Source organism: Ovis aries, chromosome 6, assembly GCF_016772045.2.
Source record: "Ovis aries strain OAR_USU_Benz2616 breed Rambouillet chromosome 6, ARS-UI_Ramb_v3.0, whole genome shotgun sequence".
NCBI classification, from domain to species: Eukaryota; Metazoa; Chordata; class Mammalia; order Artiodactyla; family Bovidae; genus Ovis; species Ovis aries.
The window spans coordinates 25,120,512-25,146,772 of record NC_056059.1 but is presented as its reverse complement, the minus strand read 5'-3'; the positions used below and the strand labels follow the sequence as shown (position 1 = coordinate 25,146,772).

Below are 26,261 nucleotides of genomic sequence, written 5' to 3'. Positions count from 1 at the left end.
GTTTACCACACGGGAAGGATTTTCAAGTGCCTCGATGAAGAAGGAAAGGCAATTACTTAAAGATCAAAGGCAAATTCTTGTTTCATTTTAAAATAGGACAGAAATAGACAAAATTCAAGTTGTGATAGTTCTGGGCTTCACTTGAGTGTTTCTTTCTTTCACAGCTGGGTACCAAAGAAGGCTACCTCACCAAACAGGGTGGTCTGGTCAAGGTAAGGAAGCGTGTGGCCTCCAGCATCAGCCACAAAGAGAGAGAATGCATCCTGGGAGCTCAGTCCTCATTTTGACTTTTAAAAAGCAGAACCGCCTACTCATTTTGACCCAGTTATAACATTTACCTGTTTACAGAATTCATCTTGATGGCTAATGTTAGTCAAAATTCTATAAAATCACTTGACTATTCTTTGGCAAAGTGACATGTATGAAAATAGCCTATCATTGATAATCAAAACTTAAAATCCTTTTGATGCAATAATTGAGGATTAAAGTGGCAAATTAACTCCAGCACATATCTTTTTATATTCAATAATTTTTTTTTACCATCTTAATCATTTTTTAAACCTTTAATTTTATATTGGGATATAGCCAATTAACAATGTTATGGTAGTCTCAGGTGAACAGCAAAGGAACTCAGCCATTCATATACATGTATCCATTCTCCCCCAAACTTCCCTCCCATCCAGGCTGTCATATAACATTGAGCAGAGTTCCATGTCTAGTACATACCTTCGCTTTTTAAAATTTTTTTTTAGTAAAAAAGAGTCAAAATTTTATGAAAATTTTGTTAGGTATGTCTACCTAACAGTAGAAAAGGAAAAAAAAAAAAAAAAAAAAAAACATCTCACTGGTACTAATGTAACTATCTTATAAAATCCCAAAGAAAACAAAATTTGGGACTTTACTGGTTGGGAGGTATCCAGCTGTTTTCTGTTTATGCGACTGTACCTTTAAAGTTATTCAATTTCATATTCATGGGCTAAGAAGACATTCACGGAGTGTCTGTTCTTTCTCATTTAAAGTGTCAGGGCACTGAATCTCTCAAGGGTACTGGCCTGCTTGAATTTAACCTAAATATTTAGTTATTTTGTCCCGACTCAAGTGTATTATTCGTGGGAAGAGGAAGTATTCATGTTCGTAGCATTATTTTTAAATCCATTGTTACTTCCTTTAATTGGGAACATTGCCACCAAAGATGATGAGTGTTCTGTTCAGTTAGTACAGAAAAAGGAGACCAAAAAAAAAAAAAAAGGAGACAGAGGGTAACAAGACAGTGGGTAACATTTTTCCACCAATGCCCTGAAATTTCTAGGCAAGGTTTAGAATAGCATGTGGTTTGAGGTTCCTAAACCTCAGTTTGTTTGTTTGTAAAACAAGAATAATAATATTTGGCATTGTATGAGGGCTGTCTATAATGTATATAAACCTCCAAGGATAGTATGAATTTTCAATAGATGCTCAAAAATTATATCTTTTCTTACCATAATTTTATTAAGATTATTAAGTCTTACTAAGATGGAAATTTTAGTGGTTTATTGTAATGCAAATCACCTTAAATATTTATGATAGGTTATTTCTTTTTACTTGCTTAAAAATGTTAATGATATCCTTGCCTCTGTTATGAGCTTAAGGCTTGGAATCATTTTAATTTTTTAAACTTTAAAATTTTAAGGTTCACTTTGAAAGTTTTTTTTTTCTCAGAAATAACACCACAAGAATATTTCATTGTATCTAATCTTTTAGATACTTTTTTTTTTTTTTGAATCCACCATGGGTGTACACATGTTCCCCATCCTGAACCCCCCTCCCACCTCCCTCCCCATACCATCCCTCTGGGTCATCCCCGTGCACCAGCCCCAAGCATCCTGTATCCGGCATCAAACCTGGACTGGCAATTTGTTTCTTATATGATATTATACATGTTTCAATGCCATTCTCCCAAATCATCCCACCCTCTCCCTCTCTCACAGAGTCCAAAACACTGTTCTATACATCTGTGTCTCTTTTGCTGTGTCACATAGAGAATTATCATTATCATCTTTATAAATTCCATATATATGTGTCCATATATATTCCATATACTGTATTGGTGTTTTTCTTTCTAGCTTACTTCACTCTGTATAATAGGCTCCAGTTTCATTCACCTCATTAGAACTGATTCAAATGTATTCTTTTTAATGGCTGAGTAATACTCCATCATGTATATGTACCACAGCTTTCTTATCCATTCATCTGCTGATGGACATCTAGGTTGTTTCCATGTCCTGGCTATTATAAACAGTGCTGCGATGAACATTGGGGTACACGTGTCTCTTTCAATTCTGGTTTCCTCGGTGTGTATGCCCAGCAGTAGGATTGTTGGGTCATAAGGCAGTTCTATTTTCAGTTTTTTAAGGAATTTCCACACTGTTCTCCATAGTGGCTGTACTAGTTTGCATTCCCACCAACAGTGTAGAAGGGTTCCCTTTTCTCCACACCCTCTCCAGCATTTCTTGCTTGTAGACTTTTGGATAGCAGCCATTCTGATTGGCATGAAATGGTACCTCATTGTGGTTTTGATTTGCATTTTATAAGAAAAGGAAATTATCCAGTCCAGATATTATAATCATGTATGCAAAGCCTATGTTTCATTTTTTTTTTTCCAGACCTGGAAAACGAGGTGGTTTACTTTGCACAGGAATGAACTGAAATACTTCAAAGACCAGATGGTAAGAAACATGATCATATATTTTCCCTTTAAAAATGAGACTCTAAATGAAAGGAATATCTGCCTTTTAAAATCCCTGAAATTATGGGAAACATCCTGTAAATGACTGGAGATGAGCTTTCTCGCATAAATGAGACCTGTATAGCAGACACTGTTCTCAGTCTGGCTAACCTCTAACTCTCTGGGGCATGCCACGCCCTGTGTTTAGAGCAGTGGAATTGTTCCCTTACCACATTGGGTGGACTGTCTCGTAGCAGTGTTCTCTATTAAAAATATGTCCATTTATCAGGGCTAACTCATTAAGCAAATTTAAAATTATTTCATCTCTTCTCATTTTTCCTACACAAAATTTCTGAGAAAGTGGATGTCTAAAAACATGGGAGAAAAATATGCCTCCCTTCCACGTGTTAAAAATCCATCTCCACCAAATTTGAATTGACAATGAAAGTATCTTTCTAATGTCCAATTTCACGAAAAGCCAATCCCCAGACAAGCATGTGGCTTCCCTTAGGAAGTTTTATTATCAATTCCTGTAGTGGAAGTAAAGTTAACAGTCACTCATAGTGGAGACTTGTAAACAGATGTGTGTGTGTGTGTGTGTGTGTGTGTGTGTGTTTTATGATGACATAGTTTGTCCTTTTGTTTTAAGTCACCAGAACCAATTCGGATCCTAGATTTGACTGAATGTTCAGCTGTACAATTTGATTATTCACAGGAAAGGGTAAACTGCTTTTGGTAAGTTGTTTTATAGAGGAAATGTTTTTTTTTTTTTAAATCTTCTTGCCAGATACTTATTTTGGCAGAATAAAAAATCGTATGTCTAATGTGTACAGATGTTTTGACCTGAGGCGGTACATGCATATTAGGAGTCCTTTCAGCTGAATGTGACATAAAATCTCATTTGTTGTTGTTCAGCCGCTAAGTTGGGCTTCCCAGGTAGTGGTAAAGAATATCCCTGCCATGCAGGAGAAGTAACAGATGGGGGTTCAATCCCTGGGTTGGGAAAATCGCCAAGTTGTATCTGACTCTTTTGTAACCCCATGGACTATACCCAGCAGGCTCCTCTGTCCATGGGATTTCCCAAGCAACGATATTGGGGGGAGTTGCCATTCCCTTCTCCAGGGGATCTTCCCAACCCAGGGATCAAACCCACAGCTCCCGCATTGGCAGTCAGATTCTTTACCACTGAGCCACATGGAAGCCCTACACTCGTTTAAAGTGGTATAAACAAATAAGCACTTCTGCTGGGTTTGATTCTTTATGTTGTACACTGCAACAAGTATGATGCCCACGATGGGATGCCAGTCACATGCTAGACAGCTTTCATTCTTTTGAGATGTTTTATTCAATTTTAGTTATAACTTTGTTGACTCCAAGAATGAGTGATTTGTGTAATTATGACAATTCTTGCAGATGGCACGAAAGTGTTTTATTCTAACACTGTCAGTGTATCATGATAATTTTCTAACTGGGAGGAGTAAAGCGTCTTGAGAAAAAAGTGTTTTATTTCCCACCAACATTTATTTTAAGGTTTTAAAACATATAAAATTTGAGGGACTTACATGGACCTCTGCTCAATGTTTATGTGCCAGCCTGGATGGGAGAGGGGTTTGGGGGAGAATGGGTTTATGTACATGTATGACTGAGTCTCTTTGCTCTTCATCTGAAACTATTATAAAATTATTAATCAGCTATACTCCAATACAAAATAAAAAGTTTGAAAAAAAAGAATGAAACAAGTGGAAAGACTTATATGCCCATATACCCTTCACCTAGATACATCAATCATTAATATTTTGCATATTTGCTTTATCTCTATCTGTTCACTTTCTTTTGTTGAACCAATTGAAAGTAAGTTGCAGACATCATGGCACTTTCCCCGTGAATATTTAAATTTGTATCTACTAAGAATAAAAATATCACCTATAGAACAATATCATTGTCCCACCTAAGAAAATTAACATCAACTATTGTTAATGAATGATTGGATAGTATCAGCCAATGATGGAAATCTTCTTTAAATTCACATAAAGATACCGTACACACTAACAGGGGGTTATATTTCTCATATAACAAGCAATCGGGAGGCAGACAGCTACACTGACAAGGTCCTGTCCAATGTCTATATAGTTCTTTTGGTCTTTTCCTCATGCTTACTACTTCAGAGTCCAAGTGAAATAGTCCAGCTGTAGGCCTCATATTTTCATGTAAGCCATGAAGAAAGATGCTGGGATGGGATGAGCCAGGTCTGCCCTTTTTATCAGGAAAGCAGACATTTTCTCAGAGAATCTTCTATCATATTTTCCCTCCTATCTCATTGGCCAAGACTGCAGCCAATGGTCATCAACAGCAGCAAAGGAAGCTAGAAAAGGGTACTAGTATGATCATGATTGGGCTTCCCAGGTGGCTCAAGTGGTAAAGAATCTGCCTGCCAGTGCAGGAGACACAGGTTCAATTCCTGGCTCAGGACGATCCCCTGGAGGAGGGCGCAGCAATCCTTTCTAGTATTTTTGCCTGGAGAATCCCATGGACAGAGGAGCATGGCAGGCTGCAGTCCATGGGGTCGCAAAGAGTCGGACACGACTGAGTGATTGAGCATGCACACATGATAATTGGCTCCAACTAGTTGTAATTTATCGCCTGGGGTTTTGTTAGCAAGAAGAAAGGAAAACTGATCTGTATTAACAGGTAATTAATCATGTCTCTCACAAGAAGTACCAAACAATGACAATTCCAGCAATCAGTTTTGCACGGTGTGTGCACAATATCACACCCCCTCCCCAACTTCCCCTCTGTCTACTAGTTGCCCAATCGGACTTCCCCTCAAGATTTACCTTTCATACACAGAGACTCACCTCTTGTCTATTCAACATTATTCACTGGTGTAAACAAGATATGTTGCTTTGGTTTTAGGGTATAGAAACCCTTCTGGTTTCAGTTCAGGCTTTTTTTTTTTCTTTTTTTTCACGAAAAGGACAAAAAAATTTTTTAAAGTGTTTTGTGCTCAACTGTTAGGACAGGAAATGTGGGCAGGATATAAATCAGAAGATTTTTTAAGTTAATTAACTAGACTGCTTCAGGTCTTATTTATGGCACGTGGGATCTTTTAGCTGTAGCGTTTGAACTCTTAGTTGCAGTATGTGGGATTGAACCTGGGCACCCCCTGCACTGGGAGCTGGGGGTTTTAGCCACTGGACCACCAGGGAAGTCCATGAGGCAAATGATTTTGACTCTATAACCCAAGACACCGTCAAAGGAGGAGTTAATTCTGTTCCTAGAACAGTCTTTCATTCCAGTAGGCAAGTTTGTCTTCCCTTCAGCAAAGATTAACTCACGGCAAGAAGGAGGCCAAGTGAATAGTTGAGGAGATTTATTGTCTCCTTTCCCGCTCTGAAAAGTTAAAACTGCCTTCATCCACAGAGGCCACTGTCTTCCTTGTTGCAGCCAGCTAACACAAATGAATTCCTTCAGCAAACTCTTTTATTTGTGTTGCTTGTTCTTTGAATTGTAGCACAAGTTCTGAGTCATTTAATGAATCAGCGGAATAAACACACATGTGTATTCAGCCTAGATCATGAACAATAAAAGGATCTGGGTTTGACCTGGACCTCTTCCCCACCTCTATCCCACCCTTTGGACCCATTAAAATATACAAATCTGCCTGTAAAAATAATAATGTGAATCAACAACATCCTCAGCACTTCTGCAGTTTGCCAGCAGGACTAGCTGTCTATATACCAACGCCTGAGGTTCCTACCCAGGTTCTATGTCAATTCTTTTTCCACTTGGAATACTTTAATGAGTGCTCAACTAATAGACGTTCAACGGTCTGGAATATCTTACATTCTTTCTTTTGTCTTATCAGCTTAGTATTTCCATTCAGGACGTTTTACCTCTGTGCAAAGACAGGAGTAGAAGCTGACGAGTGGATCAAGATATTACGCTGGAAGCTGGTGAGTTATTCGTGTCTCTGAATGCCTAGTACTCCCAAATCACATGTTGACGATTTCAAACTTATTTCTATTGGAAGAGTCAGGGAACCCCTGAAAACCTACGGGAAGTCAACATGCAGGCTTGTGGAAGAGTAAAGGAGTAAAGACAGAAGAATGAGGCTGCACTGGGGTCTCACTGCCAGAGCCTAGCCTAGTGTCTATCAGACTTCTGATGTCTATCAGACTTCCTGTTAGTGTGTGGGTGGTCCAAGATGGCCTGGAGGAGGACGTGTGGTACCAGAAGGACAGAGAGAGGAACGCTGACGTAACTCTATAGTAGAAAATCCTTTTATATTGTCTGAGAAGGTGGACTTGCCAGAAAGACTTGGCTTAGTGTCCTGTATAATCGTTACTTTGTGCAGGTCAAAGCCAAAAGGTATTTTAATTTATCTGTTTTCCATATACCTCCTGGGAGGAAGACAAAGTGCTTATAAGAACATTCCAGTCTCATGCAATTTTTGTGCGTGTGTGTTTGCAAGTTAGTGAATTGTTAGCCAAGAACTTGTCAAAGCTTTCTCAAATTTCATATAAATACCACCTTGAATCCCTTGATGTCTTCAGCTATAGACAGTAATCTCCAATTTTTGAAATGAAATTAGCTTATATTTAGAATCTTACTGGATAGTCCTTTCTAAATACTAGGATTTTTGCTTTTGGTTCTTTTCAATTTTAGATCCAAAGAACTACAGCTCTCCTTTTGAGATAGTTCCAATGTATTTGATATTCAGTGGGGAAATCCTTTGCCATATGCAGTCTTTGCTCAAATATGAATTATTTTTTATTGTTTCTGTTTCATAACTTTGACACATAATCATTATAGAAAATTTAAAGTAAAAACAGCAAATGAACATTTCAGATTACTCCCTTTGCATATAAACATTTAAAACAAAATTTTATCATTCTGTAGTATTCTTCATCTGCTCACTTAACAATATATCATGAACATTTTTCCATATCAATAAATTTAATTTATATCTTCATTTTGATTCATTAAATAGTGTTGCTATTACTAAAAGTGCTGGGCCAGTTCCCAATTTGTGCATGTTTTAGCAACTATAGTATTTCTCCTGAGAAAAAAACAGAAAACAAGAATAAAACTTGGGGAAGAGGGGATATGATAATTACTTGTTGTTGCATAGTTTTCTTACCAGTCAGCATTTCATATTTAATATTTGTTGAAAGCCAACGTTTATTATCTTAAAGTTGCTCAACAGTCCATTCAGGTGGGTGTGCTTTCTTACAGTCTCAAATAAGAAAACAGCTCGGTCAAGGGGATGGCGCAGTCCGATCTCGGTCATTCATCTTTCAATAGATCTCCCTCGGTGAGGGAGACGCTGACGCAGGAGCAGGGTGGAATGCTCCCAATGCTGGGGTCCACGGCACATTTCACATGAAAACTGACTGAGAGTTTTTCTGTAGAAACAAATCAAAAGCAGATGCAGATTTGGACCATCCAGAAGACACCACATTTGCTGACTCATGGAAAACTGCTGCCCTTCAGGATCCTGCCATCTCTCTGAGACTAGCGAAGCATCCTCATTCTGATGGGAATGGACAGGCCACTGCAACCAGGCGTGCTGGCTCTTAGAACACGCAGTAGGAGATGGCTCTGTAATCCCTCATTGTCGTCCCCAAGCTGGTTGACATTGGTTACCCGGAGTCCCACTCTGCATCATAGTCAGCTCATCTGAGTCCCAGATTGTGCTATTAACCAGGAAGGAAATGGCTATATATGTAGCCTGAAGCTTAAGACTGCTTCTTCAGAAGGTATATTAGGATAGCAGACGTCCAAGATTGGTGGGAGGGCAGTGTTTTTGTTTTTAATTTTTCCCCTCATTTATACAAAAAAACAAAGCAATTTCCAAAACAAAAATGGAAAATATTTGTAATATTTATTTTCTCTTTGTAAACATCTCAGATATCTACTGGGTCCTGTTTTCCCTTCTAATGATAAACCCATGAGAACTAAACCTCCTGTGGGCTATGAGGCAGAATGATAAAGATAACAGGAGGTACAATCTTAAAAAAATCATCTCTTTTAGTCATTTTGGGGGAAACGTTATAAAGAATGAGAAAACAAATAGAGGAAGAGTGATAAAGTCATAGGTAATTTCTAGTTTAATAATAATCATGATAATTATTATTGTAACAGTAAGAGAGGACTTGTAAGCACTAAGTTCTTCATCTCACTTCTCAAACAGCTGAAAGAGACTAATCAAGCAGAGTGTGTTGTAACAATGCCTGCCAGAAAGTGAGCGGTAGGTACTGGCCCAAGAGAAATAGGATGTATCCTGCACTGCAAGGAGCATCCTATACCTTATTCAAGAGCAATTTATTTTGCCTACTGAGGGAGCAACACTAATCCACATATGGAGTGTAATGATGTGTTCGTTACACAGCATTTTCAAGCCAGAATAAGGGGGTTGAAATTGGGAGATAAGATACCATCATCCAAAGCTCCTAAGTAGATTCTAACTCCTTCTAGAGTCTTTATTAATAATGCTTTAATAGGCTGAAGTTTGAAGGGAGATGAAAGTATAGGAAGAAACCAAAATAAAAATGTTGTGGGGCAAAGCTATGACATTGCTCTTGCAGTCCAAAGGGCAACTTTGTTATTGAATACGTTTCTTCTGTTATTTGAACATCTAAGTCTCACAAATTACATATGTTTCGACAAGGTTTTTAATGTATTTTGTAATATTTGTATCATATGAGATAAAGCAAATGTCAAGTTAAAATGTATTGTGTCGTTTGCAAAATAAGAAGTTAGACATAAATGTTCCCCGAGATGTAGTTTCATGTTTTGTTTTTTTAGATCCAGAAGTGTTTGTGTAGGTAGCATTGTTTCTATTTTTTGTAAAATATGTTATTTATATCCTTTGGTTTTATCAAAAAGAGCATGATTTTTCTGTCTGTAATTTTTGCTATTAAAGTGTTTTTAGTATCTAATTTAAAAGAAATACAATTGATTAATATAAATAGCAATGAAGAATCCACTTTGGTTAGACTACAAGTTACTAAGGATTGAAGGATTCAGAGTTGAAGAAATAGTCCCTGTCCCCAAGGAGTTTTTAGTTGAATACAGGTAAGATAAGAAATACACGCATAATAATGCATAAAAGTAAATGCGATAAATGCTGAAAGTGAGGCAAAGCTAGATATGGGGTGTGCTTTAGCAGCACTGTTGTTCAGTCACTAAGTCCTGCCTGACTCTTTGCGACCCCATGGACTGCAGCACTCCAGGCTTCCCTGTCCTTCACCAACTTCAGGAGCTTGCTCAAACTCCTGTCCATTGAGTTGGTGATGTCATCCAACCATCTCATCCTCTGTCATCCCCTTCTCCTCCTGCCTTCTATCTTTCCCAGCATCAGGGTCTTTTCCAATGAGTCAGCTCTTTGTATCCAGTGTTCAAAGTATTAGAGCTTGAGCTTTAGCATTAGTCCTTCCAATGAATATTTAGGATTGATTTCCTTTAGGATTCAGCATGGAGGAAATCTTTCTTTGGGAGGATTTTGACATGAAAAGGGCAGTCTTAACACACACTATGTAATTAGTGTGTGTTTACCTGCTCTCAACAGCCCTGGAAAGTGGTCGTGATTTCACCTCCTGAGAAAGCTCAGGAAAAGGGCCTCAAAGGAGGATATTTCGTGCCAATGGCAGGCCAGTGGGGTTGTTTAAGATAATAGCTGTCTGTGTCAAGCTCTGTCACTAACAGTACGTGCTCATTGTAAAGGAAGTACCTCAAGACCCAGCCGAAGTATCAGCAGTTGTTCTCAGAATTCCTCAGGGGAAAACCTTGCCCCACAGAAGCACTGTTGCCTCTGGATGAGGGGAACCCCCCTCAACAACGGGAATGGCTGTAACTGCCTCCAGGGAAACCTGCCCTTATTCCAGGGCTGCTGGGCAGAACCCTCAGTGCTCAGAGCCCTCTCATCCAGCCAGGCGGCACCCACAAGTGGGCTCTTTGATCCTCTCCTCTCACTCACGTTGGGAGTGCAGCGGGAGTTACACTGTCAGTTTCAGGAAAGAGCAGGAGAATTATCACAGGGTGAATATAAATTCTGCTCCCCTCCTCTACTGCTACTTCAGGTCAACTGCAGAAAGCCTTTACTTCTGCCCATCTTTCCAGCCACACCCAGCCTTACACACTGCTTACCATGGATTCAGGAGTTTAAGTCATCTGTGGAAAAGGGCCAGATTTTTTTTTTTTTTACAATCATTGGGATTTTGTAAAATCTAGTTAAGTTACTAGAAAAGTGAAGAAACAAATACAACTACCACAATCCCATTTTTTAAATTAAATTAAATAGACTTGGGACTTCCCTGATGGTCCAGTGGCTAAGACTCTGAGCTCCCAATGCAGGTGGCCCAGGTTCAGTCCCTGATCAGGGAACTAGATCCTACATGTTGCAACTGAGATGGAAGATTCTGTGGGCCGCACCTAAGACCCAGTGCAGCCAAACAGATAGATATTCTAAAAAATTCAATAGACATAGTATACCTGCTGTTTTTTTATACCCTTAACTCTCAACTTCTGTAACTTGTCATGTACTAACAAACAGAACAGCCCAGTCTGTGGACTACATTTCAAGTAGCTCTGGCTAGTGGACTGCCACGTAAAACAGACCAGAGCCTTCTTGAGGAAGAATTCATCTTGATGTTGCTACGAATGTGCTTAATAACATCTACAGCCCCTTGAATTTATATAAAAGAGGTTATCCTCCATAACATGTGCAGGTCTCATTCAAGCAGTTGAAAGACCTTAAGAGCAAACCTGGGGTTTCCATGGAGAAGAAATTCCCCCTTTAGATGACAGGCTCAGCTCCTGCCTGAGATTTTCCAGCTTTCTGGCCTGCCCTACAGATTTGAGGTTTGCCAATTTCCAAAATCACGTAACCAGTTCCTTGAAATTAATCTAGTTCATATATATCCTACTGGTTGTTTCTTTGGTGAACCCCGAGTGATACAACTTCCTTTCCCAAATACCTCATCATTTTATTATATATTGTATTGTTTGCTAAAATATTTCATTATTTTTGAATAGTTAAAAATTTAAGAAGTGCAATAAAGTTTACAGTGAAAAGGGTCATTCCTTGGATCTGTTCCCCAAGTATCCAGTTCCACTTCATGGAGGTTATCGATGACACCCCATTCTGTGGATCTCCATGGACACCATCGTATCAATACAAGCAAGTATCAATACGTACACGTATTTTTTCTTCCTATACATAAATTGCAGCATTGCAGTTTCACTGAACACTACTTTTCATTGGACATTATGTTTTGGAGATCATTCCATCTCAGTACCTAACATTCTTTTTTTCCATTGAGCCAATATAGAAATTTCTCTAACCAATCCTCTGTATTAGAGTGAACATACAATTTATCTAAAGTGGGACACTTGAGAGCTGAAAGGAGCACTTAATGATTACACCAAAAACAGCAGGTATAAACTGAAATTGTTAAAAAAAAAAGTCACCTTATCTGATAGATACTTCAGCTGTTTCTAATCCTTTGATATTACTAAATTGCAATGAATATACTTGTAACTATACACTTTTCACACATCCCTGTGGACTGGCAACATAAATATCCAGAAGTGGAATTGGGGGCTTTTGTGTCAACTTCACCAGTCATGGGGTGCCCAAATTAAACATTTTGTGCCCGTGGGTTCTGTTTCTTTGGAGAATCTTAATACAATGTGTCAAAGATTATGCACATTTGAGCTTGGTATAGATTGCCAAATTGTGCGAATTAAAAGGGTATAACAATTCACATTTCCGTCAGTGGGGAATAAAAAATGTGCTTTTTGAATCTTTCCTCATTGACTTATGATGTCATTGTTACAATTTTTTATGTCTTATATGTATGTACTAAAGTCTGTTTCTGGGTTATTCTGTTCTACTGATCTGTCTAGTCATATGTCTGATGTAGGTTTATACTATCTTTAAAAATAATCTAGTTTTATATTACCTTTTCAAAAATTCCTTAAGAGTTTTACCTTCCAGATGAACTATAGAATAATTATAGAATCTATTATACCTCTTAAAATGGAAATTTTAATAGCAGTACTATTCACTATGCAAAGGTTAAGTATCTCCATTCATTAGTTCTCTTTCCTGGGGGGTGTGTACGTATGCACATTGTGTGTATAAAATATATAATATAGAGATAAATAAAATCACAATCTTGGTCACCTCATTTATAAAAGACTTTCTTGTTTCATGCATCACTGCACTGGCAAAAACTTCCTGGACACAATTAAAAATTGGGATAATGGGAATTCTAGATTTTTATCGATGTATTTAATGCTTCATTAGGTTGTAACAACTATTTACAGCTTGCTGAAGGTAAAACATTTGTCTTGTCCTTATTTCTTTGTAAAGACTATTGTCCTTGCTAAATTTTAATGCCTCATCCTGTGTTTTCTATAGCATCCTGTGCACAGCTTCATCGCAACACTTCCTATGCCTGTTTTGTTTACTGAGCTGTATATTCTTTAATGACAGGTTTACTCTCTTATTTATAGAGGATGGGAGGAGAGTGGGAGGGAAGAAGGGAAGAAGGGAGGAAGGAAGGAGGCAGGCCCAGTGCCTAGCCACTCACCGCACAACTTGAAGGACTGCATTCACTCATATGCCATGTAAAATGCATCCTTGGAGCACAGAAATATGACATACACGTGTGCGGCTTAGAATTCTGCAATGTGGTACTTCTAGTGAACAGCACACATTTGCTACTCAATGCCAGGTACCAGCGATGAACTCTGACTGTCAAAGAACCCAGGAGGAAATTAAAGCCTTGAATGATAGACTGCATTCCTAGAAATGAAAAGCACGTGCTAGAACTGTGATGCCAATTACACAAAGATTAAATTAGGCTCCTGGATGAGGTTTATTTTCCAACTGACAACTTATATAAGGTAAAACAGTCTCCAAACTAGACAAGAAACACTTATTTATGTGGTTGAAAGAATGAATTAAATTGCAGTTTAAACATTTGAAAACAGTCTGGCAGGGGCAGGGAAACCTATGTAGTGCTCAAATTGTACTTTTAAAAATACTATTTTATTTATCCTCACGTATGAAAAAACGGATATACTACCATGCATACATACATACCAATATTGGAAACAGAATTCAATAATGAATCACACCTAAATTTACAAAGACTAAACAAACATTAAAAAAAACACTGATTGGTTATAGAAAGCAGAGTGGAAGAAAAAACCATTAGCTATCATCTTCATTTCCATTAAAGACCAGCACCCTCTAAGAAGAAACAAATTCGTTAGTGAGACTCACCTACAGTGCACAACAATATATACAAATGAAAGTTAGTGATTGTACTCGTTTCATTCACTTTTCCTAGGCCACTTTATCTTCCTCACACTCAATACAAAGAAAATAATATGAAGAAAAAATATGTCCCCATTATTCACAATAAAAAGAGTCTGCCTCATTCTGCAGGCCTGGCATATGGTATAAAAGGGAGCACTTCATGGCTCAAGGGGGTCAAAGTATCATTTTGATTCTGAGCCACCAAATAGGATCTCATGCGTATTTGGTGACTGGACTAACTCCACAGGAGCTGTGATAGACTGAACCATTTCTGTGGTATCCCCAGATCTCACCTACACAAAAAAAGATAACCATCAACCCATCCATAAATTCTATCTGTAAGGCTCTTTTTCTAGAGTAAAGTGGAAAAAGGGGGTCCTTGAGTACATGGATACAAGTGTCACTGTGGCCTAAAGATTGCTGGATTGATATTGTGTCTGATATGATGAAGAAAATTCCAGATTAAGAAACTTCCACAACTTGTCTCAATTCTTCAAATAATGGAGCAAGTTCCTTTTCCAGGCTGACAATTAGTCCTAAAGCAAAGAGATTAAGAAATTTGAACATTAGAAAAATGCTCATCAAAATTTATATACTAAAAAGTAAATGAGACATAGTTCATTTTCTATAACTATACTTAAAACAAACTACTGTGATTCTGAACAAAGTAATTGAAAACACACAGTTATTATGAAGTTTACTTTCATCTATTATTAATGTAAATAAATAAAACCATTATATGTATTAGAAGATGTAAAATGAATTATATATGTGTTATACTTTTGCTGGAGTTTTATGAAAAACTTTAATTCATCTATACCTCATTATTTCAAAATTTGCACCAATTCAAGAATAATACACATGATTTTTACAAAAAAAAAAAAAAGACCTTTTCCTGACCCAATTTTAATGAACTTTATCAAAAAACAGATAGATAGCAAAGAAATAATCAGATACTTATTATATAAATTCAGTAAAGCTAAGGCACAAATGGATATTTCAAAGGCAAAAATGTTTTAAAGATGCCTCACAGGACTATAAAACACACACTGAAAGAAGCAAGCTAATCTAGAAATCAGCACATCCAGCTTGTTAGTTTCCTAGGGTAGAAGGCTATATATCTTAAATACTGCTTGTTTTTTGCTCAACTAAAGATCTTCTTGTCTCACACAGCATTCAAAGCACCTGGGATTCACAAGGAAATGTTCTACGTACTAGAATACAATTCTGGAGATTATCATAATTTATAACAACTGATGATTTTATAGTATGATAGTGATTTACCACAACTGAGGTTTAACATATTTAAAATACCGACACCACTACTATCCTATACAAAGAGTTTTCACATACAGTATTTTACGGTTGAAAACATTTAGAAATGAAAGACACCCAACAGTTCATTAAATCTAAACCCCACATTTTAAACATGAGCAATCTAAATACAGGCTTCAGTGATACAGTCAGAAACAAAACTGGCTCAAATATCTTGGAAAGAAAAAAACAGAACAGAAAAGTAAAGCAGTGCTAACAGTGGTGAAACCTGGAGACAGACCTTTAAAAAATTCCACTTAAACTAAAACAGAGTAAAAAAAAAAATTGTAATTCAACTGAATACTGTTATGATTTTACACAAAAATAGCCAGTGAAGACCACTGGATATAATGAGATCTTACAATGCTCTCTAGAAAGTACAGCTTCCAAGTGTTAGCCCTCAAATTCTTCCACTTTGAAAAAAAATTGAGTATATTCATACTAGTCACACTCTTTAAATTCCCAAACACATTTACCTTGCCCACTATTGTTCAAAATTTTATAGATCGGTCCTTATGGACCTGAATTCATCTGTGATCATTTTTATGTTTTGTTTGGTTATTTTCTCCACTGATTTTTTTTTTTTTCTGGCTTTCTGAAACTGTTGTAATGTGAGCAAGATACTGTATTAAAGAGGTGAAAATAACATTTAATTTTCCTATCGTAAATGATCACTTATCTATACATCATCTCATCTGAACTAAAAAAATAATAGCATAAGATCAAGAAAGCAGTTCTTAGCTCCATTATACAGATATAAACAATACAATATTTGTTTATATAAATAATTGTTTATAATATATAAACAATTCAGAGAAGTTATATTTCCAGAAAACAAGGAATAGATGGTAGCGCTGGGCCATGCATTAAGGTTTTCTTACTCTAAATCTGTATTCATATCATATTAGACTGTTCAGATCCGGTATTATAAAGATTAAAAGCTGTATTTAAGGTAATTAAAACATACCTGTATTAGCATTGCTGCTGGCTATGAAACTCACTACCAAAGGTAAACGATTGAATTGAACCACCTAAAAAGAGAACAAGATCTAAAGTATAATGTTATATAGTGAAAAAGTGGTATAATTCAAATCAAATATCTTAATCTTTCTAAAAACTTTAAATGTGTAAGATACTAGCTTGACATCATGGTATTACGTCATGAAAGGTGAAAGAGCTGAAAATAAGTATTTCCGTAAAACAGACTTACTAATTATCTCTTAGAGACATTAATATCACTTAGTCTGGAAAGTTTCTAAGGTGGGGCTGTGTCTTCCTCATCTTTTTTTATCTTCTAAAGCCCTGCAAAGTGTCAATTACATAGTAGGGGCTCAATAAATATTTGATAATTAAGGAGCTAAAGGCATTATTTCTCAGTCATTCAAGTGGTTATAACGTCTCAATCTTTTGCCTCCTCTGTACCACTATAATTTAAATTAACTTACATTTAAGTTAACTTAAAATCAGCTATCTTTTTAAAAAATTTAGCTTCAACCTAACCTTTACTGACTAAATTAAAGGTCAGATGAGCTGGTTATCTTCTGCCTAATAGATACTAAAATACATAACCTTTAAAATAAAAAGTAACACATATGTATCATTGGTAGTGCATGACTTACACCCTGGGAAACTCTGCTCTATGGAAAGCAGTGTATGCTCAATTGCTCAATACTGGAGTGAGTTGCCATGTCCTACTCCAGGGGATCTTCCCGACCCAGGAACTGAAACAGTGTCTCTCATGTCTCCTGCACTGGCAGGCAGATTCTTTACTACTGTGAAGAAGTTACTGATTCATTCTAAAGAAAATACAGCTGGCGATCAAGAGATCTGTAGCAACTAATTTCTCTCCCACAAATAATAACCTCATTTATTTTATATATTTATATAATCAAGCCAAAAGATGGGATTAGTAGCAATAACAAATGTAAATAACTATCGTTTGACTTTCAAGGAAAATCCTGTATCTGTCACAACAACAACCACTGTGTCATTTGAGAAATCACAGTTGTTAAATAAGCTAAGGGCACCATCTACTGGAGGTATTAATAACAGTGACCTGACTTACCCTTTTGAGGATAATATATATTTTACTATTCAATCTTTTAATCTAATTGTTCATATTAATTCCTGAAGTAAAATGTGAAAAAAAATCACTACAGTTTAACATAACCAATTTGAAGGTGAAGATGTTAAAATTCCATCACTTTGGAAACCAAAATTTAGAATTATTAAAACAAACTATTCTACAAAGAAGAGAGAATAATAGTTGAAATCATCAGCAAACCATTTGATAATTATGAACTTACCTGGTAGGTGTTATAGTAACAGATGATACTTTTATTTTTTGAAAGTCCGAGTTTGCTCCCTTGGTCTGTCGCAAGGGCAAAAGTTGATAAGAAACCAGGTCTCAAAGCATGCTCTGGAGCATTATCATTGGCCACTGGAAATACAAGTGATTTAAGTAAAAATTATGTAGGATATACAGCGAGAAGACATTTAGAGTATTTAAAAAAAAAAAAACACATAAACTTGTAGAAAAAAAAAGCACAAGAGTTACGCTTCACAATGCTGAAGTTCATAATACTAATTGGGTCTCATCAGTTTAGGTGAGAAAAACCATTCAATCACAACTAAGGGAAAAAATACTGGTTCTCACAATTTTTCAAAAAATTTCAAATGAATACTAACCATCTCTATCTTCTTAATATCTAACTTAAAACAGGTTATGATTATCAGTACAATTAATAAGTTGAATATTCTGGTTAACTATGAGCTAAGTGAGAATATTGGAAAAAAGCTTTTAACCTTTGCTCTTACAAAACCCACAGAAGCATCATTTGTAGATGATGATAATTCTACACCTGGCCACTGATTTAAGTTTTTTATACTCACTGAAAGGTCTATGTGGAGTTGGTTGTACCGTAAGTGCTGAGCTTAAGGTTTTAACAGAGATCCTCAAAAAGAACACTGGAGCTGGAAAATCTGAGATTATTTTGTTCAAAGTCCTCGTTATGGAACTGAGAAAAGGAAGTGATTTGCCCATGGCTACCTATGTTCTGTGCTGGGTTAGGAAGCATACTGGATCACATATCAGAAGATGATGGGTTCTATGACCATCTTGTCACTGACTCATGAGCAACTTGGAGCTGACAATCTACTCTTTGCACTTGACCATTTTCATTAATAAAATGAAAGAACTATATTAGCTAACTTCTAAACTTTGATTGAATTCTAAAGTCTGAAATTATCTGACATATATGATAACCTCAGGTGGAGAATATATTGTAAACAAAATATGCAGAACATTATTTAGCCTTTCTGTCATATCACATATACTTAAAAAAAAAAAAAAGAGTTAAACCCTTAGGCAAAAAGAAACCTTTTCTTCCTTTTTTTTAGGTTAACCAACTTTTCTTCAAGCAAAAATTTTTGCTAGATTCTGGTTAACTAAAGTAACTGTGAAGTTAAAAGTTTTTCAAAATCTTATTTCCAATAAGGAAGAATAAGAAAGAGTAAACAAAACAATAAATTTATGTTAATTCAAATGTATGGCTGTTTATCCTAAAACCACCAGCAATACTGATGAAAAATATATGCTGGGGGAGTCCGTGGGTATAATATGTCTCGCTGCATATATGCTCATTCTCATGATTCAGATTTACTAGTTGTTTACATTATACATAAAATGTCTTTAATGGGAAACTGGGCCTTCAATAAATCCTTACTTAAACTCTGCATCCTATCATGAAATAGTTGAGATATAATTAGATTCCAACCTATCCTTCAACACACAACCTGAATGTACTGAAATGGGTTATTTTTTGCTTGCTTTCTCTATTACCCAAATATAAACACATTTGTATTCAAAAGCAAACATGGCACTGACATGTAATTGTGGCGTTTTACCTTTGATGACAGGCACTCCATCTCTATCTGACACAACAATAGCATGGAGCCCCTCAACACTAGAAAGGAAAAGTTGATGTATTATAAAACACTGTCTCAAAATATGTACCTTCAAAATCATAATGATAATTCTCATATAGATTTCTGAAAAACCATGAGAACTCAATCACGGATATAAGCTCCTATAACATGTTTGCAAAACTCTTCCACCATAAGAAGCAAAAAAGAGACCCAGTTGCTGCCTTCCCACAACTTGCAATCTAAAAGGAGAGTGGCTATCGTTCAGATTACCTCACACAAATCTAACACTACAACTGTGAGAACTGCCATTAAGAGATGTGTGGGGCTACGAGAGAGCTTATAAAAGGAGGGGTAGATTCAGATAGATGGGTCAGGGAGGGCTTCCCGGAGGAAGTGGTACCTCAGCTGAGACGTTATGGTAATAAGAAAAGTGGAGTGGGGAGATCACTGTAAGCTGAGAGAACAGGACAGAAAGAATGGAGGTCACAGGGCAATCCTCTGAACCACGCTTACACAAGAAGGAAACAGAATGGTCAAGACCACAGCTCTGAAGTAAGAAAGACCTGAGTTCCCGTTCAGGCTCTGGTGTTTACTGTTTATGCTACCTTGCATCAATTACAAAACCTCGCTAAGCCTCAGTTAATATGAAAATGGGGATACTTGTACTCATTTGTGTGTGTAAGTCATTTCAGTCGTGTTCAACTCTCTGTGATCCCATGGATTGTAGCCCGCCAGGCTCCTCCGTCCATGGGATTCTCCAGGCAAGAATACTGGACTGGGTTCCCATGCCCTCCTCCAGGGGATCTTCCCGACCCAGGGTCTCCTGCATTGCAGGCAGATTCTTTACTGCTGAGCCTTTGGCTACTGTTAAATTTAATACAATGATGCATGCAAAGTGGAAGGTGGCTGGTAGACAATTAAAATTCAAAAATATGAATTAATACCAATGTTGTCATCTGTACACACTGAAAATAACATAATTTGTCCCTGCAATTTAAATATGAAATTATTAGTGAGAATTCCTAGAGCCCCGAAATGTTAAAAATTATAATGGGGAAACACTCAAATCATCATCATTTATACTGGGCTTCCACATGGTGCAGTGGTAAAGAATCTGCCTGCTAATGCAGGCGACACTGCCACAGTCACCCCAATCTTTAGCAACCACTTCCCAGACTGGTCAGCAGCCATCAATACTGAGGCAAGATCCTCCACCAGCAATAACATTAAGACTCATTAAAGGCTCAGATGATGGTTAGCACTTTCTAGCAATAAGGTATTTTTTACCTAACGATGTACACTGTTTTTTTAGACATCATGTTATTACACACTTAACAAACTACAGTAGAGTGTAAACATAACGTTTATATGCAATAGGAAACAGAAAAAATTGTGACTCGCTTTATCTCAATATTCACTTTACTGCAGTGGTCTGGAACCAAACCCACAATCTCTCTGAGGAATGCCTGTATCTTAAAATATCTGCAAAATGCAATGTTTGTTGTTCCTACTATATCCCCAAATAAATGGATGGTTGTTATTAGCTTAGGAAAGAGAAGTATTAGCTTAATATTTTAGCTTAGGAATGAGAAGTATCACTATTAACTTAATGGGCAGGTGCATAGAGTATCTCTGACAGTTAACAGTGGGTGTCTCTGAGACAGGAATCGTGTGGCTGGATGACAGGGTTAAGAAACTCCTCACTCTGTGTCCTTCAATTAACTTTTGCATCTTGAACTTTATAAATATATTGCCTACTCAAAACGTGGCAGTGTTAGTCGCAAAGTTGTATTCAACTCTCTGTGACTCCATGGGCTGTAGCCGTGAAGTGGTAGGCATTTCCTTCTCCAAAGGATCTTTCTGACCCAGGGATTGAACCTGAGTCTCCTGCACTGCAAAAAATTGTCAATCACTATACTGTGTACCCCCATGTAGGCGCAGCAATTAAGTCTTAAAAGCAGTATGAAAGATAAAGGCAAGTTCCTAGGTTTTTTAATCTAGCAAACTGCTATGAAAGAACTCTAAAGTGGCAAGAAACTGGGTTCTAGCTCTTCACCATTCACCAGCTGTTTAATTTGAGACAAGTCATGTAACTTCTCTAGGGATCATGTTGTTTATCTGCAAACTCAAACCGTATCACTTGTGCTACCTAAGATTATGTTAGCCATTTGAAAGTGCTAAATAACAGCAGAACATAGTATTAGTCTAAGATAAACAGAAACAAAATACTAAACAAAACACGTTAAGCAGAATTTATCTAATAACAAATTAGTAATTTTTACCTCGGTAATTTTTTATACAGGAATCGTTTTAGATCCTGAAAGAGAGTATACACATTTTATTATAATAATATGCCTGGTACTGGTTCTCTAGACACTGTCCTATCCACATCTCAGGTACCTTAAGTATTCATTCACAACCATTCGTGCTTGTGTTTTGTCTTTCTCGTTTTGCTTTTGATGCTTTAAGGAGTGGTGTAACTTGCAACAACTAATCTTTGCTTCTAAGCCTCAGTTGCATTATTTGCTGAGTAAGCATAATTAAAGAACCTACATTATAAGACTGTTACTAAAGTTTATTGAAAACACTCATGTCAAGTGATTAGCATATCCAGCAGTGGAAACACAAATACATATTAGCTATAGCATTAGATCATACTTCTCACACTACTGTACATCTTGTTGCTAACTTTGCATTCATTTCAGAATATATTATGAATATTTTTCCACATCCACAGACTTCTTAACGTCACTTTAAGATCCGAGGTAAGTTGAGTAACCTCGTGAAACTCAGTTTTCTTACATGACTAAAGACACATGACAAAGTGTGTCAAGCATTTAGCATGGAACATAATTATGACTAAAAAAATTATAAGACTACTTTGTCTCATTATACTCTCTCATCTGGGGAATTTCACTGACAGTCCAGGTAGCAATCATGAGTTCTACATAGGTAAATCAGATACATGTTCTTTTGACCCTCTAATTCCTACTACTCTCCAAACCTGAATGTTCATTTTAGTTCATGCTATCACCACCAGCTTACCTTTGCTCTCATCTTAAACACGAAATCACAAAACCCATCATTTTTCATCCAAAATCTAGATTTCCTCAATCTCTTCCTGTGTCCACTAATGGCACTACTGTTCCCTGTTACTTAGCTTTGAAACTTAAGGTAATATAATAACCCTAAACTCCCATGTGTCACTTTAAAAACCACTTGTGAAGTCAAGTATTTTTAAACTGATGTTCTCCTCTCCTTTTCGGATGACATTACAATTTAGGTTCATTTTAATATTTATGACTTACACCAGCCTCCCAATTGGTGTGATGGTCTATCACTTCTATCTCACACATGTCTACACAAAGCCAATAATCATATAATTCTCCTTCTCTAAATGGACAATTGCAGTGACTCTCAACCCTGGCTATGGACAACACTTGCAGAGTATAAAAAGAACTTTGACGTCTGTATTGGAAATGCTCCCCAGAGCATTCCCCATGCAGCCAAGATCAAGAACCAATGTTTGAATGGCTCTCCACTGTTTACCGAATTGTGGACGGATCCTGGAGATATCTGAGGCTCTCTACAATATGGATGGGCTACAACACATTTTATAGTCCTGCTTCCTACCACTCGCTCATACACTTCCTCAGCTCCAGATGAAATGGGCTATTCACAGCTCTGCAACACACATCTTTCTGTTTCCTATCTTTAACTTTGCTCATGCTTTCATTCTAACTATTAATAGTAATACCCTCTAGATCTTACTTTTAAAAAAAAATGCTACTCATCAATTAGAGCTAATCTCAACCACCAAATACTCCAAACAGGCTTCCCTGATAAAGACAAACTGATGTAATCCCTCTCTTCTCTGAATTTTCACACAATAATGTATGCATAGCTATGATCACTTGCCTATTGTACTTTTTTTTTAACCTTTAAAAATCCTTAAGGAGAGAAATTATACCTTAGTTATCTTTATTTCTCCCACAGCCCTTATTAGAACAATCTTTTCAAGGGAGATGCTCAAAAGAATTCAGTGATTTGATTAAGCCTGGAGAATAAGGCCTCAAAAATATACTGGAAGACACCCAAAAATGGAGTGATAAAGACATAAAAAGTTGCTAAATGTTGAAACACATAATCCTGCAACCTAAAAGAAAAATCAGATTCATACTGTTGAATAATCATTTAGTGTAGTTAAGAACATGGATTCTGGAGTCTGCATGGGTTGGTATCCTGACTCAGCAACAAACTAGCTGTGTAATCTGAGGAAGTTACTAGATCTTTCTGTGACTTAGCATCTTCATCTATAAACACAGTGATTAACAGTGCATATCTCATGAAAGTTATTGCAATAATTAAATGAGTATCTGTTCAATGTTCCAAAGAATATTTAGTGTATATATAAACAAAATGTGTGTGTTAGTTGCTTAGTGGTGTCGGACTCTTTGCAACCCCACAGACTGCAGCCCATCAGGTCCCTCTGTCCATGGGATTTTCCGGGCAAGAACACTGGAATGGGTTGCCATTTCCTTCTCCAAAAGGAATTATAGAAAGAAAGTGAAGTCGCTCAGTCGTGTCTGACTCTTTGTGACCCCATGGACTGTAGCCTACCAGGCTCCCCCATCCATGGAATTTTCCAGGCAAGAGTACTGGAGTGGGTTGCCATTTCCTTCTCCAATATAAACAAAATAACAGTATGTAAAAATATAACAGTATGTAAAATATAAACAAATATAAACATTAATAATATTAATTCCCTGTTGTTTCCAGAAACTAGTACAATAAAGTTTCCTAAATTTAGAATTTTAATTGTATTGCTGTGTTAAAAAGGCAATGGTTATAAATCATCTGAAATTGCTACAGTGAACCCAAAGAGACTTAACTGGAAAAGGATTCAGAGCAGCAAATCATCATTTAGAAACTGAAATGGTAAATATGCAGAATCTGTCTTATGCCCGCAGAACTGGGGCGTAGGAAAAATAAAATTGTCTCAACCTCAGGCACCTTTAAGTGTCTTCCACCCCCATTCCAGGCAGAAACTCAGGGCCCCGAAAATTACTCCTATTAGTCTCTGACTTCAGATCCTAGACAAAGTAATTGGAGGGAAGCGGTAAAACGAAACAAATTTGTATTTGGGAAGCGCTCTCTCCCCACCCAGTAGTCTCAACCTACTCTCCACTCTCTCCTTCCTCTTATATGGGGGTGTTAACTCACATCCGCCATGATGAACCCCTTTCTCCCGCAGGATCAATCTCCACGCCTGAAAGAGAAACTCCGGGTGACTCTCCCCTCAAGACTTCCTCTCCCTCCCCACCCCCAACCTAATAAGCAGTGTCAGCTCTCCGCTGGGTCAGGCAAGGATCCACGGCTCCAGGGCTCCAGCCAAGGAGGCTGATTGGAGTCGGAATTCCCAAATACTCAGCCGGGTAACCGAGATGCCTGACAGCCCACTAACCCCCAAAATCCAAGCCCAAACGGGAGGCGAAAGCGGCATCTTCTCTTCCGTCTCACCACCCGTGCCACTTGCGGCCTATGCCACCGGGCAAAGTGGCTGCAGTTACCTGGGTTTCTGGGTTGCCTGTTTCTCTGAACTGCCACTTCAGGGACAACTTCTGGGACAGGTTCCTCTAAAAGCCGCAGTCACATGATTTGTGACCTCTTCTGTGCTCCCGGAAGCACTTCTCAAGACACCGTCGCTAGGTGACTAGGGATTTCCGGGGCGGTACTTCGACAAGGGAGCGCGCATTTGCGCGATAAGCCCCGGTCCACTCACCGCGGGTTCCTTTTGCATCTGTGAGGAGTTCAGGCTGTCCCAGACCTCTGCACTTGAATAGAGATTGCTTTGCTTTGAGATCCCGGAACCCTGAAGATTCCCAGAAAACGCAAGCAAGAAAACGTATTTGTTTGAGGCGGGTGCATAAATTTCATTATTTTTTTCTTGTGGTCCGTTATCTTAAAACCTCTTCTTGTAGATGAATACATTTAAAGGGGGTGGTGTTACATACTGAACAGCAAGCCCCAGGTCCGTCGGTCTCTGATCGTAATTTATTAATCTTTTGGCTTCCCGTGGGAGCTACCCTCGTACTGTGACTTGTCTGGATTGAATCAAGGATCCTTGAGCTTTCTGGAGATCTCCTCTGTGCGTACATCAAGCTTTTACATATGCAGACATGGAGCAACCTTCTTTCATTGGCTCTTTATTCAGAAGACCATACTTTTTTAAAAAATTTAAATTTATTTTAATTGAAGGCTAATTGCTTTATAATATTGTATTGGTTTTGCCATACATCAACATGAATCCGCCACGGGTGTACCCCTATTACCAATCCTGACCGCCCCCCCCACCGCTACTATACCTCTGGGTCATCCCAGCGCACCAGCCCCAAGCATCCTGTATCCTGCATCGAACCTAGACTGGCGATTCGTTTCTTATATGATATTATACATGTTTCAATGCCATTCTCCCAAATCATCCCACCCTCTCCCTCTCCCACAGAGTCCGAAAGACTGTTCTATATATCTGTGTCTCTTCTGCTGTCTCACATACAGGATTATCATTACCATCTTTCTAAATTCCATATATATGTGTTCATATACCGTATTGGTGTTTTTCTTTCTGGCTTACTACACTCTATAATCGATTCCAGTTTCATCCACCTCATTAGAACTGATTCAAATGTATTCTTTTTAATGGCTGAGTAATATTCCATTGTGTATATGTACCACAGCTTTCTTATCCTTCATCTGCTGATGGACATCTAGGTTGCTTCCATGTCCTGGCTATTATAAACAGTGCTGCGATGAACATTGGGGTACACGTGTGAAGAAGACCGTACTTTTAAGAACTGTCTATAATTTTTTATTTGGTGCATTGCTTGTTTGCACATTGCACATTGCACATTGGTAGGAAAATGAGGTCTAGGGGAACTTCTTTTCCACAGATCATCAAGTTCAGTTCAGTTGCTTAGTCCTGTC

The 26,261-nt window shown here is 37.6% G+C and overlaps 2 protein-coding genes across 7 annotated transcripts in view; one reads left to right on the top strand and one right to left on the bottom strand.

The window, feature by feature from the left end:
- DAPP1 (dual adaptor of phosphotyrosine and 3-phosphoinositides 1) overlaps positions 1–12,897 on the top strand; it is a 59,676-nt gene extending 46,779 nt beyond the window's left edge. The window contains exons 5-9 of one of the 6 annotated variants that reach the window (XM_012179622.5): positions 165–212; positions 2,643–2,705; positions 3,354–3,439; positions 6,570–6,657; positions 8,116–12,897. In XM_012179622.5, coding sequence (XP_012035012.1) covers positions 165–212; positions 2,643–2,705; positions 3,354–3,439; positions 6,570–6,657; positions 8,116–8,172 — 342 coding nt within the window. In that variant the 3' untranslated portion in view covers positions 8,173–12,897. Of the gene's footprint in view, positions 1–164; positions 213–2,642; positions 2,706–3,353; positions 3,440–6,569; positions 6,658–7,919 lie in introns of all 6 variants that reach the window. The other 5 variants (XM_004009675.6, XM_042251206.2, XM_060416852.1 and 2 more) reach the window with 5 other exon arrangements.
- Positions 12,898–13,571: 674 nt separating this feature from the next.
- On the bottom strand, positions 13,572–24,939 carry LAMTOR3 (late endosomal/lysosomal adaptor, MAPK and MTOR activator 3). The gene is made up of 7 exons (XM_004009674.4): positions 24,848–24,939; positions 24,501–24,546; positions 21,560–21,594; positions 19,257–19,315; positions 17,657–17,790; positions 16,318–16,381; positions 13,572–14,572 (listed from the first exon to the last, which is right to left on the bottom strand). The coding sequence occupies exons 2-7, from the start codon at positions 24,507–24,509 to the stop codon at positions 14,499–14,501; spliced, it is 375 nt and encodes a 124-aa protein (XP_004009723.1). The 5' UTR covers positions 24,510–24,546; positions 24,848–24,939; the 3' UTR covers positions 13,572–14,498.
- Between the last annotated feature and the right edge of the window lie 1,322 nt (positions 24,940–26,261).

Bases quoted from the DNA above. Each gene is read 5' to 3' on its own strand.
- LAMTOR3 (XM_004009674.4), bottom strand. The intron at 17,791-19,256 runs GTAAAACGCCAC...TTGTATTTCCAG, and splicing joins TGGAGTGCCTGTCATCAAAG to TGGCCAATGATAATGCTCCA. The intron at 14,573-16,317 runs GTATGTTTTAAT...TCTTTGCTTTAG, and splicing joins CAGCAGCAATGCTAATACAG to GACTAATTGTCAGCCTGGAA.